Raw genomic sequence first — 18,282 nt, 5'->3', positions numbered from 1 at the left:
TTAGGATGCTCTGTGCAACTTGATTAACTGAACAAGTGGCTAAATGTGACTAGTTTACATGAACTTAGCTATATTTAGCAACTATTTCTAGAATATAGCAGATCTCTGCCAAGGTATTCAGCTCCAGGACCTCTGCCAGATGTCTGGAACTACAGTTTTGTAAGGAATTAGGGAAAGGAAATAATATTCCTACCTCAGGAAGACTAAAGAAATCAAAGATAGGTTCAGGAAGCCGCAAGTTGTTTCTTCCTGCCCTCATGCCAAAGGACTTCTCTTAGAAACACTGACCCATTGCCCATCTCATCCCACTAAAAGACTTTAAATGGACTTTCAGATACTGGATTTCAACTGTAGGCCTTGCATACAAAGCTCTGCAGCCAGTGTGGGAGCTGGGATGCTAAGAAGGCCATAGGCTTGAAAAAGAGGTACTCCTGCCCTTCAGGGATTTGAGTCTAGAAACAGATTCTGTAAAGAAGTGAAACAAGGATGACTTTCTGTCTACATCCTCATGTGCAGCCACAGTTTTGTGCAAACGTCTTTTCTGTCACATGAAACAATTTTCAGACTCATGAAGGTCATTTCATACTATTTGTCTGAACAGCATCACTGGTTTATCACTGAGAAGGAAAACCTATAAAGGATCCTGTCTGCTTTTTCATGTTTCATTACCCAGGTGGTTTGATCTTTCCTTACTGAACTGACCATATTTTCCTGTTTCTTGTAGAAGTAGGCTCCTTCTGCATTACTAGAAGAGAGTAAGTAGCTCTCTTGTGCCCTGCAACACCGTTCCTGATGTGGCAGCTCAAGCAGGCTTAGGCATGCAGTGTTGGTTCCAGTTTGTGGTGGCCACATTCTCTCAGAAGTATTCTGGACAGCCTTTAAGGATAATTGAGATGACTGGTTTGCTTCTATCTGTGTAAGGTTACTATGTAAATGCAGAAGTGAGTTGATCTGCCCCTCGTGCGATTCTTTCTGTTTGTCTTGAGTAGCAGAGACTGGATGAAGCTGGACTCATAAACTCAAAACAGCTCCACAAGTAATTTATTATGTTTAACATGGATTTTTTTTTCAGGAGATCCCTATCATGAACATTTTTTTTTGGTATGCTCTTAAGATCTGAATTCCAGTGAGTTAACTTCCAAGTGCAATTCCTTCATTGGTCTGATTGTGTGAAAAGTTTCCTATGCCTGTAAGCTCTTTTTGATAGGACTGCAGTAAAGACAGGGAGACCAACTTGACTCTCTTCTTTGTGATCACTTTTCACACTGAAGGCTGCTGGGGAGTGTGGGAGTGGCATCAGCAGGATTTGGATGCAGAGTCGACAAAAATTTAACCTTGAGTCTAAAGAAAAAGATATGATAGAAGAAAAATCCCAAACTTGAAGATTATTAAGGAGCAGAAATTTGGAGTGGAGGGAGAGAGGGCCTGACTGTGCAGAGTAGTACCACCCACTGTGATAGAGGAAAGAAAAAAAGGAAAAAGAGGTGGAACTAATAATAAAACAATATAAAGGAGGACAGAAACTACCTAATAAAAAGGCTGACAAAAGGGTAAATATATGGTCTGGAGACAGTGACTGAGTGGGAACTGAAATGGGAAGAGAAGTTGGGTAATGATGGACTGTGAGGAAAGGACTGCAGGGAGAAAACTAGAGGAACAAGAGCATGGAGGCAGAGTGGATTGTGTGGAGAACAATGTGAAGAATTAATGGGACTAGAACAAGACAAGTAGTGGATGGAGTCAAGCCTGACAGGATCAAGTAAAAGTTCTGTGTTCATTAATGTATATTCCACTTGTGCCCAAATTGATATTCCTGTGCTTTATACTCCTCTAATGTCAGCCAAATCCATAGGCACAACATGCTTATTTTAGAGCAGAACCAACAAGATAACAGAACTATCAGCTTTTCCACCCATTCAACACCTCTCCTATTTCCAACTACGAACATAAAGATTATCTCCCCGTATGACTGATTTATGTTAATATTCTGCTTTTGAAACAACCTTGAAATTTATCCATGGAAAAAATTAAGCTAAAAGAAGGTCCTTAGAGCTGCACAAATTAACATTCAGAAGCTACAAAATGCTGGAGTAACAGCAGCCCACAACACAATCAACCATAGTCTTTGAGCCCTGGAGTTCTTTTTCATGTGCCTCGTTCAGTGCACAGGATGAACTGTCCTTCATTACAGATGAACTGATTGAGGTATTGCCTTTTTACTTGTTCAGTGTGTGGCCCCAGACCTCTATTAAACCTCTTCACTAAAGACATCTCCTCTTGAGCTCTTCTGGTTTCTTTAAAATCTTAATTTATTTTCTTGTGTTTCTACAAGATGAGGGTCTTCCCCTTCTCATTCACAGAGAAGTGGACAGATATTAACGGAAGCAGCATTTTTGGGTACCCAGTCTAGGTCAAGTAGGAAATGATTTTTTAGACTGTCTTTAAATGGTTCTTGATATAGTTCCACAATGAAAGTGCACTTAAAATTGCAACTGTGAGTACTGGGTTCTTCTGTAAATTAAAGTCCAGAGTCTCAAGCTGGATATTGAGGGAGCACTTGTGAAAAATCTCTTTTAAGTGATTTGCCTGCCTTGCACTGGAATTACATAGCAGACAGAAGGCTTGAGCTCCTCAGTTTTCTATTGCCTTAGGGAAGACCATCCTTCACTCCTCTACAGCTTCCTACCTCAAATGTTATGCAAACTGGGGAACAGATTAGTGAATCAGGTAAACCCTGGGACAAGAGCCCACCTTTTGTGTTAGTAATTCTGATACATCCCTAGGACAATTCCACTGGGAATGCACTGAAAGGAGGATGAGAAAAAAAAAAAATCATGATTTCATGACTTTAATCACAACAATATATTGTTAAAATGAAATACATGTTCTAAGAGGACTCACATACAGTTGAACAAACAGCTATTTTTAAAGCATCTCCTAACTTTTGATGGATTTATTCTGTAAACTTAAAAGGGCTTCTTCCATGTTGAATTTATTTTAAATAAGAATATCCAAAAGAGGAGGTATCCTAGGCTAGCTATTGAAAAATAACTTACTCTGCACCAGCTATTTTACTCAATTTGCCCACATGGACTAGTGGTAGATTTTATGTATTTGTAATGTAAAACCTCTTTGTCTTCTCCTACAAGCATGGCTACATGAGAAAATTTACTACTGACAAAACAATAGCTATGTATTTATATCACTGTAATTATATCTGTATCTATATGCAGATATTTTCATTCCAGAACAAAAGTATTCCCACTGGGAGTTATATGGTACATATTACCATATGTAATTTTACCACTATAGATCTACTAGTAATTTTCCCATGTAAACAATCCCTGAAATAATCTAACCAAGATTTTTTTTTATATGTTTCCTTGCATGATGGTTTCTCCAAGCCCTTTGTAATCTTGTATCAGTCACATATTTTATGTTACCAATATGGCATAACTTAGAGTGTTTGTTTACTTAGAATATGTACATAGAGTATCACAGAACAAGATCATCCAAAGCACTTGGATTTTTGCAGTTGTGCAAAAACTGATAGTGCTTCTTATGTATACTGTCAGCCTGTGGTTTTTGCTATGTAAAGACCAAGTTAATGCTGATAAGGTAATAGCAAAGACAGAATTGTGTGATCTGGAAGAAAGTGCTCTTCAGGTCAGCTGTTATAATCCTTACATTGGAACTCAGTTATTTCAGTGCAGTGAGCTTCTTCCTTCTTCCCAACGTGTTCCAGTTCATTCTTGTTTAAACGTTGTAAGCTTTTTCTGGCAAGGAAAGTCTCTTACTCTGGATTTGTGTAGTATTAGGGTTTGTAAAATGGTTTGCTATATCAACCAAGCAAGCAAACAATCAAGCAGCTTAACCAAAAGTAGGACTACCTGTTTTTCCACCAAATTCTGAGAAATGTAATTCATTATACTGACCGATTCAAAAACTTCTAACTTCCAAAAAACAAAACTACATTTCAGTTATAACAATTGCCCTCATGAGTCAATTAATGGCTGCTAGCATTTTTATGATCATTTTCAGCATTGATTAAATTTCTCAAGGCATGTTTACCTTAAGCCCCATCCATGATAGCACTTAGTAATTCTCACTGGAGAGAGTCAACTATTTAGCAATATATAATCTACTGCATTAAAAAAAAAAAAACAAAAACAAAAGGAGGGAAAGAAGATTGGAAAACTCAGTAGTGAGGAGAACAAACAGAAGGGAGAATCAAGGAGAGCCAGGGAGCAATACTTACTGCTGACTAACTGGCCAACACTCAAAGCTGAAGAGGAGGAGGATGAGGAGGAAGAAGAGGAAGCCTGACGCACTGGGCTTTGAGACATAGATGCTTGACTGTGAGCCAAATGCAGGAGATTGGATTGTGAGGCTGCTTGTCCCACTTGCGTCTGGGAGGGCTGATGGAGCTATATGTTAAAATGTAAAAATAGGTATTTAGAAAGTGAAGCAGTAATAGGAAACTTGCAATGCACCATCTCACCCATCTATTTCTGGGGAACAAAATCACATAGGATCATTAAACACCATGGGGCTTTGCTCAGGTGACAGTGTTAGAGCAGGAGCAATCTGAGCTGTTTCGAATATTGTCTTTCCAGTTTTTACCCTGTTTAACTGAATACTTAGTCTAATTAGAAGGTAAATACTTTTTTTTGAAAAATGGGTTATAAGAGACCTATGACATTTACAGCAGGATTCTGATTTATTTAATACATATCCTTACCTGTTTTCTGACTTATGAAAGCAGACTTTTATTCCCTACATGGATTCTCACAGAAATCAGGACTGTTTCACAGAGGTCCTTTCACACTGCAGGACCAGGGCCAAGTGGCCAAGTGGCGAGTGGGAATGGGGAAGAGGACATACACCAAGCCAAAATCCCTTTCCTACAGGAAATCAATGATTTGTTTTATGACATCAGACTTGGCAAACAAACAAAAATCATGAAAATGGATAAATTGTCTTTGGCTAAAACACACATGGAAACTTCTGAGACCCATTCACATCAATATTGTATCCAGTAAGACACACCTAAAAACTCTAGTGAGTATGGTAAATGCAAATGATAAACTGTGATACATGAATTTACTTTTTAATTTTTTTTTTTAAACAAATACAAGAATGTAGTCTTTGTTTGCTTACTAGGGGAATGGAAAGAACCATCAATCCATTTTGCCTATAATATGCTTTCATGTGGGGTTGAAATCTAGGAGCATTTTCTGGTACTGATTTTCACATAAAACTCTCAGAAAAATTTGAAGGGCAGTCTCTCTACAGAATGAAGGCACACAATGCACTTTACAGTTTTGAATTGGATTTTAGTAGTCCAGCACAGTCTTTTCAGAGCATAAGAATACAGTAATACAGGTCTGATACACTCTGGTGACTGCTGCTTATTATACCTTTATTTTATGTTGATTCTTGATATTGATCAAAAAAGATCGTAAAAATATTCTAAAAAGGCTTCACTTCACTGCAGCTGTTATCTGCATTTTCTACAAGGGAAAAGATAAAGGCCTATTTGGCCTTGCTTGATGTCAGTAATTAAAATCTATTTCTTGAATGTTAAGGAGTATGAGGTTTTCTCTTTTGATATCTAACTGAAAAAATGGCTTAAGAAAAGGAGCTACATTCATTAGTAACACTCAGATTATATGTATTGTCCTCCCAGCACACATAGAAATGTCTGATGCTAAGTAGACAACAAATTGTATAAAATTGTAGATAAAGGTATCTGTTCACATTCAAGATGACACTTTCTGTGGAATGTATATGAAATATTTTAATGATGATATTCCTGTTAGAGTCTGTTAAGAATGGAAAAAAATTCAACTTCTTTTTCTACCTTCTACATAGAATAACATAACAGAAAATGAAGGAAGAAACTTTGATTTAACATTTAATAATAATGATTATTTACCTGGCCAGTTTTAGTGTATTCTGACTTCCTTGTGGATTAATAAAAAAAGCGTTTTTTTATATCTAGGATTTTTTTATTTATCAAGTACACTTAAAAAAATACAGCTGGCACTTTATCAAGGGGATAACAGTTGAGAAGTTGATTAAAGAGCTTCCAGTTTTCAGATTCATGCAAGGAGTGAGCACCTTTAAAATGTTCTGTAACGGTTGGATTTTATCTACAGAGAATTCCCAACCCAGAATGTCTAATTTTATAATATCTTCTCTCAGGGAAACATCCCGCTGTAAGGGTTGGCCTCTTCTGAACACTGCAGAAGTGGACTGCCTGCCCATGCATTATATCCACATCACATTCAGACTGCAGCTTTATGAAACAGGCAGGTATTTGGGGTCTGAGTCTGTTGTCTGAGGGAATCTCTGGCAAAACTAAAGATTCCAGCCCAGGCAAGGGAAGATAAGTACTGTATTTAGATGAGTGAGATGCTTTCACACTGTGTGGAACAGTCTAAGAGATGTTAGTGCTTATCTGTGAGGATGGAGGCACAAATGCAGCAGCTATCTTTAAAGAGAAAGATCTGAAAAATTATAGTCCAGTCAACTGAACTTCAACTGTGGAAAAGTACTGAAGAAAATAATCAAACAATTTGTAAGCACCCGCAAGAAAACAAGGTAGCGACAGACAACATGGATTGTTAGAAACAAACTGTGTCAAACCAATCTGATCTCCCTCTAAGACAGGGTAATTGGCCTTGTGGACAAGGAAAAAGCAGTAGGTGGTTTGACTTTACAAGTGTCTCGACACTCCCTCATGTGACATTCTTTATAACCTGAGGAAGCATAGTTTAGGTGAAATTGCTGCAGAATGAATGGCAAAGTATTTGGAAAGCAAAACTGAGGATGAGGTATCAGTGGAAAAAGAAGTGTGCATGCATGGTGTTTCCTCATTCTGCACAACTCAATATTTCCTTAATGACCTGGATGATGGAGCAGAGTATAGCTTCACTAAATTTACGTGCTGATGACATGCTGGGAGGAAATTTTGACAGGCTGGATTACAGGATTAGGAATCAAAATGATCCTGTGCTTTGAGCATGCTGGCTGCAAACCTGTGGTGCTGCAAAAGAGAAGTAAAAGCAGTTCCCATACCAAGCCATGTGAGTGGGAATGATATCTGCAGTGCATGTGAAGTGCATCTTCCTTTCTTCTGAGCCCTGGAAAGACCTCTGCAGAGGGGGATGTCATGTCCACAGCTAGGTGCCAGACTTCATTAAAATCTGGACCAACTAGAATTAAATAATTAGAGTGGCTGAAGCTGAGGCTTATGAAGACACCTGTAATGAACTGGTTATATTTAATCTAAAGGAGGGAAGACCAACCAGGAGGCCTTGTTTGAATATAGATATAGTTAACAAAGAGAGGAGATATTTATTCTGTCTTACATTTTATAATGGAGGCCTAGTTATCTGCAAGGTTCAGATTAGATGTTGGGAAAAGCTATCTAACTTGGCAGTGAAACACTGGCATAGATTACTGGCATAAGTGGAATCTGTGGGTTTCTGTGACAGTGGTTAGGACCAAATTAGCTAAAAACTGGAATAGCTGCTCCACCTGAGAATAACAGGTTGGACTGGATAACCTTTTGAACCTTGACCTTCCCCCCATAACTTTTTAATTTTTCTAAACTATTTCATTGTTTCTAAACTATTTCCAGTTAGTATTTCTCAGTGAAATAGCAAATCAAACATTTTCCAACGATGTTACAACATATTGTCACTGAACAGTTCAACTACTGAGCACATGCATGATAAAACTGAAGCCTCCAGGAAGCTCTAGAATGAGGGGGCGCTCTGCATTTTTCAGCTCTGCATGCAAGACATGCACACAGACAGAGTCACTACATAGCACATGCACAATATGATGGCTGAGTCTAGAAAGTGAGTCTCTGCACATGTTTTGTACTATGTGTATATTTTTAAAGTAACTGGAATACCCAGAAGCTTGGCAACTCTCTTGTTGAAGTCCAGAAATATTTAAACAAATATAAGAAATTCTCAAAATTTAGCTGGGCATAAAGGAATATGGCTAGTGAAGTTTGGATTCACATTAACCTTTGGTATAACAGCAATATATAAGGGATATTTACAGGTTGGTTCCTAAGTCTCTGCTTGTGAGGGAGAAGCGAGCAATGGGGTTGAAAAGACTGAGGAGTCACCTTAAGACCTGACCAGAGACTGAGGGAGGATTCCATCTTTAACTCCCTACATAATTTCCAGCACGCCCTCTGCTTTTCAGACATGATGGTTAAGCTGTAAATGTCCTGCTTAAAAAACAATGATAGTTATCTATGGCATGAAATTGCATTAAAATACTCTCTCTTTTCATCCACTATAATTTCCACTCCAGAAATAGCCTTAAGGAGAGGCAACGATTAGATTATGAATTAGATTCCAGATGACAGAATCAATTTGAACTTGCAATAGCTGACTTTTCCCAATTTTAGACACGTATATATGAAATGAATTATATTTATGACTGTTGTGCATTTTCCATCCAAAGACAGGAGGCACAGAAATCACACAAACAGTTGCTGTAAGTGCCATTCTGTGTAGGTGGATATAGTAGACATGCCAGAATGATGTCTGTATGCAACAGTGATCAGTATCTGGCAGGAATATGTGTATGCACACTACAGCTAGAGGGATGAAGTAAATAAGAGAAGTGAAAAGTGCATTATAATACTTTATAAGAATGAACTGAATACTGCAAAACTGCCTTATTTGTATTTCTTTTACATGAACTTTACATGTTGCTGTCAACAGTGAAGGTAGTATTGACTGATAAATGCAGAGGCAAATTAATTAGGTCTGTAAGACTGAATTTTGTTCTTAAATTATGTATGTAGGGTATTCCTATGCCTGGGATGGTTGACTGGAGCTCTGTGCTAAAGGCCTTATGAGATCAGGGATGTTCTCTGCATCCAGAAAGCTGCATATAAGTGATAGGTATTTAGCATAAAATAAGGAAAGAGAAATAAACTAGGTGGAAATCTAGAAAACTTTGACAGAATATTGCCCTGTATCATAACAGAGCTGCTACTTGGTTTTACAGACAGTCTGGACAAAGGGCAAGGCCAAAATATGGACTTAATGGAAAGGAGAAGAAAATAAAGAGCTTAAACTGCAGTAAGGGAAGGTAGGGTCAGGCATCAGGAAGACCTTTAAAATGCTAAGGAGAGGGGCCTAGGCTGCCTAGGGATGTCAGGGAACCTCCATCACTGAAGATTTTTAAGAACAAGCTAGACAAACATCTGTCAAGAATGATATAGGGACAGCTGATCCTGCCTAGGGGGAGGAGACGGACTACATGACCTCTTCAGGTCCTTTCCAGCCCTATTTTTCTACGATTCAGTGCAAAGGAAATCTGAGAGATGAGGGAACACAACAAATTAGAGAAGACAGAGGTGAAAAAGACAAGTACAACAAAAAGGGCAGAAGAGATGAAACTAAGAGGAGTGGTACAAAGAGCCAGAAATACATCTTAAGCAATCCCCCTTATGTTATAAATAAAGACTTTTAATGTTTTCTAATGTCAGCTAGTTCATCCTGGGAAATACAGACATTAGCTCTTGTAAAGACTAAAGTCCATGGAAGGTCTAAAAATTAATATCTTGATAAAGAAAACCATTCCCAAACACTTAGAAATTCCCTGATAATGCCTTACAGTAGTACTTTAAGTGTTTCATGCTTCTATCTTTCTTGAAAATGGAGTCCTCTGCTCTGTATACATTTCCTAAAATGTTTCCTAAAACACATTTGATTTTGAGAAAGAGTAATGACGTGCTGAGGACACGGCATGATTTAAGAGCACCAGGGCAGATAAAATCTGTTTTTAAACCTACTCATACTGCATGAGCAGGCATGGGCTTCAAAGATATTTCCTTAAATCTTCTAGCAAATGGAAAGAACAATTAATACACATGTCCCCATCCTTCATGCCAAATCCCTTTTAGAGTCAACTGTGCCAGAGTATTTCACAAATACTGTACCCCATCACCCTAATTTAGGCTACTCAAATAAATTCAAGTAACTGCATATATGAATCTGAATATGAAAGGTATTTGATACTTAATAAGCATCCTCTCTCTCAGTACAATGCAATGTAGTATAGTACATACAGTATAAAAGGTGTCTGCACACAGTGCTTAGACTGACAGAACAGCTACATTTGGAAGCTAACATAGGAAATGTCCTTAGGTTCACACTGGCTGTGCGCATACTCTGCCCGAAATGAAGACTGTGCTGTGGAAATAACTGGGGGCAGGACTTTGACAGCATCTGCTGAAGTTCTCTCAAGCCTTTCTATTGAATCACAACTACTTCCAAAGCATGCTGTAACTGAAGGTCTTTCAGCTTCCTAAATGAGGTTGGGAATATAGCTGAACTTCTACAGAAGACTTAATTTTATATGCAAACCAGGTGCATAAGTAATTTTTTTACCCCTATCAAGAAGGATATAATGTCAATATAACAACAATATTATTGACAATACATTAATCACTAATTATAAACTATTTATCACTTAATAGTGTTAATTATTAACACAAATATTACAATAATATTATAGTAACAGTTTTAAATGTGTGAGTGCATAATTGAAAGGTAACCCTCATATTTCTATAGTGAACAGCATTTTATGCTTTCTGTGCCTCAGTTGCTTAGAATGACAGGTAATGTAGTGACATCTTCCTATTCCCAATGGTTTGGTGAAGTTAGAGTGACTGTTCTTGAGATATCCTACTCCTGCAAGTGCTGATGGCACAATAAAAACTGGTCAGGGAAAGATGGAAGTTACAAGTCAAGTGTCATGCCGTGGCATGAAAAGTCTGATGTAGTTCCTCGTAGCAGTAAATAGTCTAGTAATCTTGACTTTCAAAATTCTAGTAATTTATCCATAGATGAAATGGAATTATGAAGTAATGATGATAAAGGAAAAGAGAAAGAAGCAGTAAAAATTGTCACCCTCATCACTGCAAGTCATATAAAAAGCAAAAGAAAAACAAAGTCAGATTGAGACAACACAGTTTAGTGACTATATTGAAACAGAGCAAGAAGAGTGGATTTCTCATAAAACAAGACAGCATCAAAGCTATAGGAGCATTGCAGAGAGGAAATGATTGAGAGCTGGTTAGATTTTAATGGGAGAGAATAACAAGGGATTGCATGGAGTTGTGATAACAAGATGGTAGGGTGTTTGTGGCAGGTTGAGACTGCAGAAAGAGAACATCTAAAGTGAAGTTTGGCAAGCAGATGTACAAGAATCACCACAGTCCCATCTGAGAGATATCTATGTCTTTTTAACAGGTAATCTGGAGCATGATAGCCAATGACAACAAAGATGGGGAACTGAAAATGTAGGAAAATGCTGCCTAGTAGCTCATTTTACTGTGTTAGAATTGACAGAAGCCCAAAGCTGGTCGTGCTCTGAGACAAGATGAAGTATGAAAAATTCTGTCAGGCATTGTAGATAAAAGAAAACTGAGGACAACTGGAACTACAGTCCTGATTTAATGAATCTAGTATGTAGAAAGAAAGAGCCAGGAAAAAGTGAGATAGGAACCTGCTTTATGTGGTACACCAGAGAACAATAAAATGTCCAGAAGTTGCTTCTGTATGGGCTAGAAAATAGTTATGAAAACACCAATTATTTTTAGGATTATTTAGGAAATTCATAGACTAGAATGTGTTTGAACCCCAGTGATCATTGACGGCTGGATTCTTCTCAGTCAATTTTTTTCACCTTGGAATTAATTGAAAATCCTAAGGTAGCTACCCTAGCTCTGTCTCATGTCAAAGGAAAAAATGTATATGTTAAGATACCTATTAGAGATTCAACCTATCCAAATTTTTTTTCTATTTTGACACCTTGAGTTTTCCACTGGACATGCATATGTCTCCTTGTCTATGTCTATACAAGAAATCCAGTTAACTAGCTTACACCAGATACCTAACTCCTCTATGACTAACTTAAGTGAGGTGAATACTTTCCTAAATTTTATAAGACTCCAGTTCATGGTTCAAATTCAGCTGTGCCGGTGTTAAGGTTGTGTTAGTGATATGAACGAACATTTTGAAACAAATTTTTCAAATCTGATAATAAAAGGCAATGCAAACAAGTTTTTACAACAAATTCATCTGTTCTCAAAAACAATGTGCCTTTAGCCATGCAATCTACATTTTGACAAAATTCGTCTTGAGAGGCATGGAGAAACTGCAGAAGTTAAAGTTACAAGGTGGTCTTCTATTATGGGACACAAAGAGCTTATAAAGCAAGAAACATAAAATTAGAGAATAATTTTATTATTTCTTTTTCAAGAAAGGAGACTACAGGTAGAGAACAAAGGATTAATGCCAAATTTTTGAATGATTTTAGCAACCAGCAAGGAAATATGGTGAATAATGGTAAATCTGTAGGACAAACTTTCATTTCTTCACTTAGTACAGAATACCATGAAAAACTTACACATCCTGTTTAGAGCATGCCAGGGGAGCATTTTGACAGGTAGTGGATCAGTGCAAAGTGATTCACAACAAAAGGAACTATTTTAGTGACACACGTGATAATAATCAGGGAAACAAAGATATATTATGGTGGATACATCTGCTTATTAAGTAAAACTGTTCCATGAACAGAGATAGAAAAAAGCAGAATGTTAGGCTGTATTGAGATAAGAGAAGAAAATAATGCTGAAAATAATATCATGTTATGTAAAACAGGAATGCAACCTCCCTGTGACCACAGCATTCAGTTCTGATCAAAAAATCTTGAAGAGATTAGTGAGGAAATGGCTGGGGGGTGAACAGCAAAAAATATTAAAGGCAAAGAAAAACTTGTTTATGAACAGAGATAAAAAAGATACAGAATAAAACAGGAGTGCAAACAGCTGCTTGCTTTAGAAAGCCATTGCAACTTTTAGGAGAATTCTTGGTGTGTGCACAGATATTCGTCAGATTAGCAAAATCTTGGAAAATAGTAGAACACTTGAAGTTTTATCTACTTGGTGTAATTTGAAGAGGAACAATCTCTACTGTGGGTAGTTTAAAGAACATAAATCAAAACCATCTATTTATACTTAAATACAGGAAGAACAGGACTACATCAGACTTGCTTGTGTACACTGAAAAGCAACCTATTTACAGTGCAGAAAAAGAAACATTGCTTTACACTGCATGTGAGTATTCTATGAACTCATTTCCATTAGGAGAGATTGAGGTTTATTCTGTCAAGTCTGAAAAAGCTGTATGAATAAATAACACATATAGTCTACCTAAGTAAAGCTGACTAACAAAATCTGAAGCATTTAAGTCTTCAGTCATCAGGGGAAAAGTAAGTACTAGCATGCATTACTTAGCAACTGGAACAGTTTACAAAGGTTCAATTATTGTGACTCAGCTAACAAGCAGCAGCTCACTATCACTGCTCTTTTTCTCCTGCCATACTTAGTTTCTGAGGAAGTGACAAGTTGAAAGTTAAACTAGGATTATCCCTAACTGGAACATTTTACTACATTATTTATTTCCTGCATTTATTTCTTCAAGACATACTAAAAACTTTCCCAAAACTTATATTGTAATCTTTTCCCCTGCTGAAACTTCCTTCATCAAGTTAGAAGACACCAAATGCTGTGTGACACCATTTTCAAAAACATTTTGAATTCCTGCTGAGCCCTCCGATTTGAAGCACTCTCTCCTTTGGAAATGATATTTTAAACTTTATGACTTAATACGCTATTATTAGCCAAATACTAAGTTAGTCTAAGTATCTACCCAGGCAATAAAATAAATACATGATCTCCTTAAACTTTGAGCAAATCTATTCACTTTCCAAATGATACAACAGTTTGTACAGTAAGTACTAGCTCAATTGTTTTTCGCTGTCCATCAGCATTATTCCTATGAGGAATCTAGCTCTCATACAACTTTCTTGCTCTCACTGAAATTCACGGCAAAATTATCTCTGACTTCTTTCAGTAAAACCAGAAGAGCCAGTAGAGGGAGCACAAATACATAGAAATAATTTTCTGTGTTTCGTATAAAAACGATAACCTGTACTATTTTTTCATATAGTATTTGCACCACATTTTTTCCTCTCCCTGATCAAAAACACTGTCTTGATTAAACTTCAAGAAAGGCTGATTCAAGGTAAGGAGACTGTGTCATTTTGCGGCCCTTCTTGCAACCCCTGGGACCTCAGCACTCCATGAAAGAGGCAGAGGCTGAACCCTGTGAAAATAGTATTGGCAAAATAATATTATCTACCTCCATAGCACTGCTGGGCATACCATCTTTGGCTCTTGGACATAACCAGTTCTCTGCAGACTGATATTTGTGCCAGCTGATCCCTGCACATGAGCACACAGGTTGGGTGAACAAGTACAGGACAGCATGGTGTGGCTAAGCAGTGTTTTCTACCTTGCACCCCTGCTCATTCAGCAAGCTGCAGCTTTCAGATTTTGTCTCTTGATGTGAGACCAGTTCCATGAGCTGTGCAGAATCTGTTACACCTCTGTGCCCTCTCTGCCCACTGACACTACTGGCAGACTTTGCCTGGAAGAGGTTGCTTTGATGCAGGACTCAGAAGGTGGGAATGTCTCAGGCAATAATACAGGTCCTTTATCCTTCTATTTACATCCTATTTAAGTCTAAATACGTAAATTTATGTTTCATGTGTTTCAAATGGGATCTCAGGATTGCTATGATTTTTGAGTGCTTCCCCCATAATGGAGGAAAAGATCTAATCCCTTCAGGGGACTGAATAAAAAAAACAAAAACAACAACAAAAAAAACCAAGCCCATCCCACGCACCCCCAGGAAACCAAATGTGAACTGCTGAGTTTCATATTTCATTGTCAGGCTTTCCCATGGTGGAGAACATGGAGCCTGCCCTCAGATCCATTCAGCTTTGTTTGAAACTGTATATATGCAAACATTGCAAAAGCATTTGCTAGTAGTGCAAGTACACTTCCATTAAAGAAAATAGAATTAGATAAATGACAAGTGCTTTGGAAAATGCCCATGCTAGATATTACAGAGGATAGGATGGGAAAAAAATCAGGTAACCAATGGGATGTGAAATGTTTTCAGAACAAACAAAAAAGTGATGTTAGAGATACATTGTCTCTCTACTTTTAAATTTGGGGGGAAAAAAAAGAAAAAAAAAAAGAAAAAAAAGAAAAATCATCATTTTGGAGTTCAGGTGGCCTGGGATACTTAGCACCGTACAAGAAGCTGCTCCCTGTGCCTGGAGGTGTCAGCAGGAGTGGCAAACTATAGCACTACTATATTGCAGCAGTAGGAATGCTAAGCTGAATATTTAAGTGAGGGATATTTTTGTGAGAATCTCTTTGGTAACCATATTTGATGCATTTTCTGTCCTCAGCTTCCCCTCTTTCAGAGAAAAAAGGTGGTCCTACAATTTCTTGCTCTACAGGTGTAGGCAAAACTAATGGATTTGACTCTAGAGTGCTATAAGAAGAGCTACAGAAGTGTTTTTGCATCTCAGTGTGGTCACCGGATCCACCCTTAAGTCTGTCAACTATCTGCAACCATACACTGGGTAATAATTTCCACAGAATACTTTCTGTCTATGCAATTATAGACAATCATATCTGATTTTCCAGTGAGGAAAAAAAAAATTCCCTTCAAGTTCTAAATCATTTCAAGCCCCAGTCTGCTAGGTGACCACTAACTAAGGAACAGAACTTTATAGACCAGATGGGCCAGATGGGTCTCCTCTGCCTCATATTCCTATTGCATTTTCACTGCAGAAAACATCTCAGTTGGTCCTATACTGACCTTGAAAAGACAAAGAAAAAATGGATAATTTTTGAATTTATAAATAAGTTATATGATATGAAATTATTAATTACTACATAATATAGTATGCAGTAATACACTATGCAGGACAGAACTAATTTTTATTATTAAAAATGGTAAAGAAGTGGGGATTTTTAGAGAGACCACGAGAGTGCCCGTGAGGAGCAGAAAATTTCTCTGTGTCTGCTTTGATAATCATTCAGGCTACAGACAATTTACCTGCTGGCCTGGTTTGAGCGGCGATAGTGTTATTCCCTGGGTATTGATCACTGGGAGTATCTGGTTGCCGATGACAGTGGCGATGATCTGGCCCTGGGCATTGGTCAGTAACTGTGGAGTTATCGGCTGCACCTGAAGTCCCTGAGCTCCACCTGCCGCCTGGCTGGACGGGACTGGATTAGGCATCAGTGGGATTGTTCCAATAATCTGGAAGACACAACACAGGGAGAATGCAGGCATGCCACATACACTTGCCACAAGTAATTCCTTGTATTCTGCATGTTGAATCAAACTTAGGTGATAAAAGCACAGAGAGACTGGTTAAGACAGGCTGAGGGTAGGAAACAGTCATTCCTTTACTGGGGTGATGAGGACTTTCCAATTCATTCGTCATGTCACATATCACCTGCACATTTTACCACTGTCCACTGTCATCTGCAGCAAATCTGCTGTAATTTAAGAGTGTATGAAAAAAATGCTGGGCCGTATATGAAAAAAGTGCTGGGCCACTCTGGGCCCTGGATCACGGTCTGTTTCCACTATTCATTTTAACACTGAGTGAAACAGATAAAATATCAGTCTTTTTATCTTGCTTTTTACATCATCCACATAATATTACTAATGGGGCTTATGTAATTTTACTTGATTTTCTGATACCTGATACTCTAGATGACCACCTATTATTCCCATGTCATCACAGGAAGACACAAAGGGGCACTGGTACCTTTCAGGGCATGCCTTATTAAGATACATTCATAAAAATGCAGCTGGTTTTGGATGACAACTATGAAGTACAACACAACAGGAGGGCTGATGTTAGATAAAATATATTAGCTAACATTTCTGGGGCAAGCAGTTGCAGAAAGAGACACTTGTGACATCTTAGACTTGAGAATACAGTGATTTCCTAAATGTGAATGTGCCTGTAAAACTAATATTAGGATGAGATGTCAAACAGATGTCGAAAGAAAGCTTGTCAGTCAGTAAGCTGCTAGGCTGGAAAAAGTTATGTTGTTGCAAGATTCTTTTTACAAGTATTAGAGAATCTGGAATAAACTTCTGAGGAAACTTGGGCTTAAACCCAAACTTTTTCTTTTTTTTTTTTTTCAAACAGCAACATATGAAGCTGGAGTCACAGGATTGTTGCAAGAGAAAAATAAAAATAAAAAAAGCATAGCACATTTCTATTTCCTTCTCCTTCTCTTCTCTTTTTATCATAGCCTCCCTGGAAACATCTACCCCATTTTAAGACTTCCAGTCTGTCCTTTCCAGAAACTTTGCTTCTTCCTCTTTATCCTCAGCATTCACCACACTGTGTTGCCAATTTTGACTCCCACTGGTATGACCCCAATTGCCCTGTGTACCTGACCACATATTGACCTACTGGGCTGCTGAGAAAGAGGGTTGATTATGACTGAGTTTTCCTTCTTTTTCCTCGGTGGAGATAGAAACGGGGTAGTTTTCCACAGTCTGTCTGCTGGTTTTCATTCCATTTGGGAGCTTAGTCATCTTTTTAGATCTCTTTGTTTCTGAGAAATTTTATAGAAATTAATCAGCTGATTCAAAGCCATTAAGTAGGTAGGGAGAGCTGAATGGACGGAAAGAGAAAGAGAAGTATACATAACACTAGACACAGAGTAGTTTCCTCATGAAAATAGGCTGAAGTGTTCCTAATGAATCTCAAAAGCAAATTTGTCCCCAAACAAATGTATAAAGTGAAACACATAACATTCCTATTGATTTCAACAATTAATTTATATTATATCAATGGAACCTATTCAATACAGTGTAAAATTAGCTCTAAAATAACTGTTTAGTGAAAACATCAGTTACCTTTTTGGGAAGACCACTAAGTTGCTTTGTGTGAGTACAAAAGTAGGACAACACTGAATCTCTTGTTACAGGTACAAAATGAATACAGGTGTGAAATGCATGGTGAAGAGTAACAGGGATATGTGAAGATCTCTGCCTACTGAAATCACCTGAGGTCACATACAACGACCCCAAAAAATCCATTCTTAAAAAAGCATCATGCAAAGATGTCCAAGTAATTCAGACATAGCTGGAGGGGCAGGTGGCTCTCCTCGCCCTCTCCTGTTATTAGGCTAAGATATGACTGCATTGAGTGACAGGGTCCTAATGAGTGACTGCTCCTTCAGCAGTCACACCCAGTGATGTGCCCCCAGGTAGGCACAACCGTGAAGTACTGGGTGACAACCTAAACTGACTCCTGGAGCAAGAGGAGCATGCTTTG

General features: G+C 38.0%; 1 protein-coding gene across 3 annotated transcripts in view; it reads right to left on the bottom strand.

Moving 5' to 3' along the window:
* The window catches only part of POU6F2 (POU class 6 homeobox 2), a 311,706-nt gene that overhangs the window by 8,062 nt on the left and 285,362 nt on the right, over positions 1-18,282 (bottom strand). For all 3 annotated transcript variants that reach the window (XM_086844510.1, XM_023919541.2, XM_023919539.2), the window contains exons 7-8: positions 16,029-16,235; positions 4,259-4,427 (exon numbers count right to left, since the gene is read on the bottom strand). In XM_086844510.1, coding sequence (XP_086700636.1) covers positions 4,259-4,427; positions 16,029-16,235 — 376 coding nt within the window. The remainder of the gene's footprint in view (positions 1-4,258; positions 4,428-16,028; positions 16,236-18,282) is intronic.

The sequence above is a fragment of the Cyanistes caeruleus genome, chromosome 1, assembly GCF_971803275.1.
Source record: "Cyanistes caeruleus chromosome 1, bCyaCae1.hap1.1, whole genome shotgun sequence".
Lineage (NCBI taxonomy): Eukaryota > Metazoa > Chordata > Aves > Passeriformes > Paridae > Cyanistes > Cyanistes caeruleus.
Note: the sequence above shows the minus strand (reverse complement) of the source record. Positions and strands in the feature narration are given on the sequence as shown.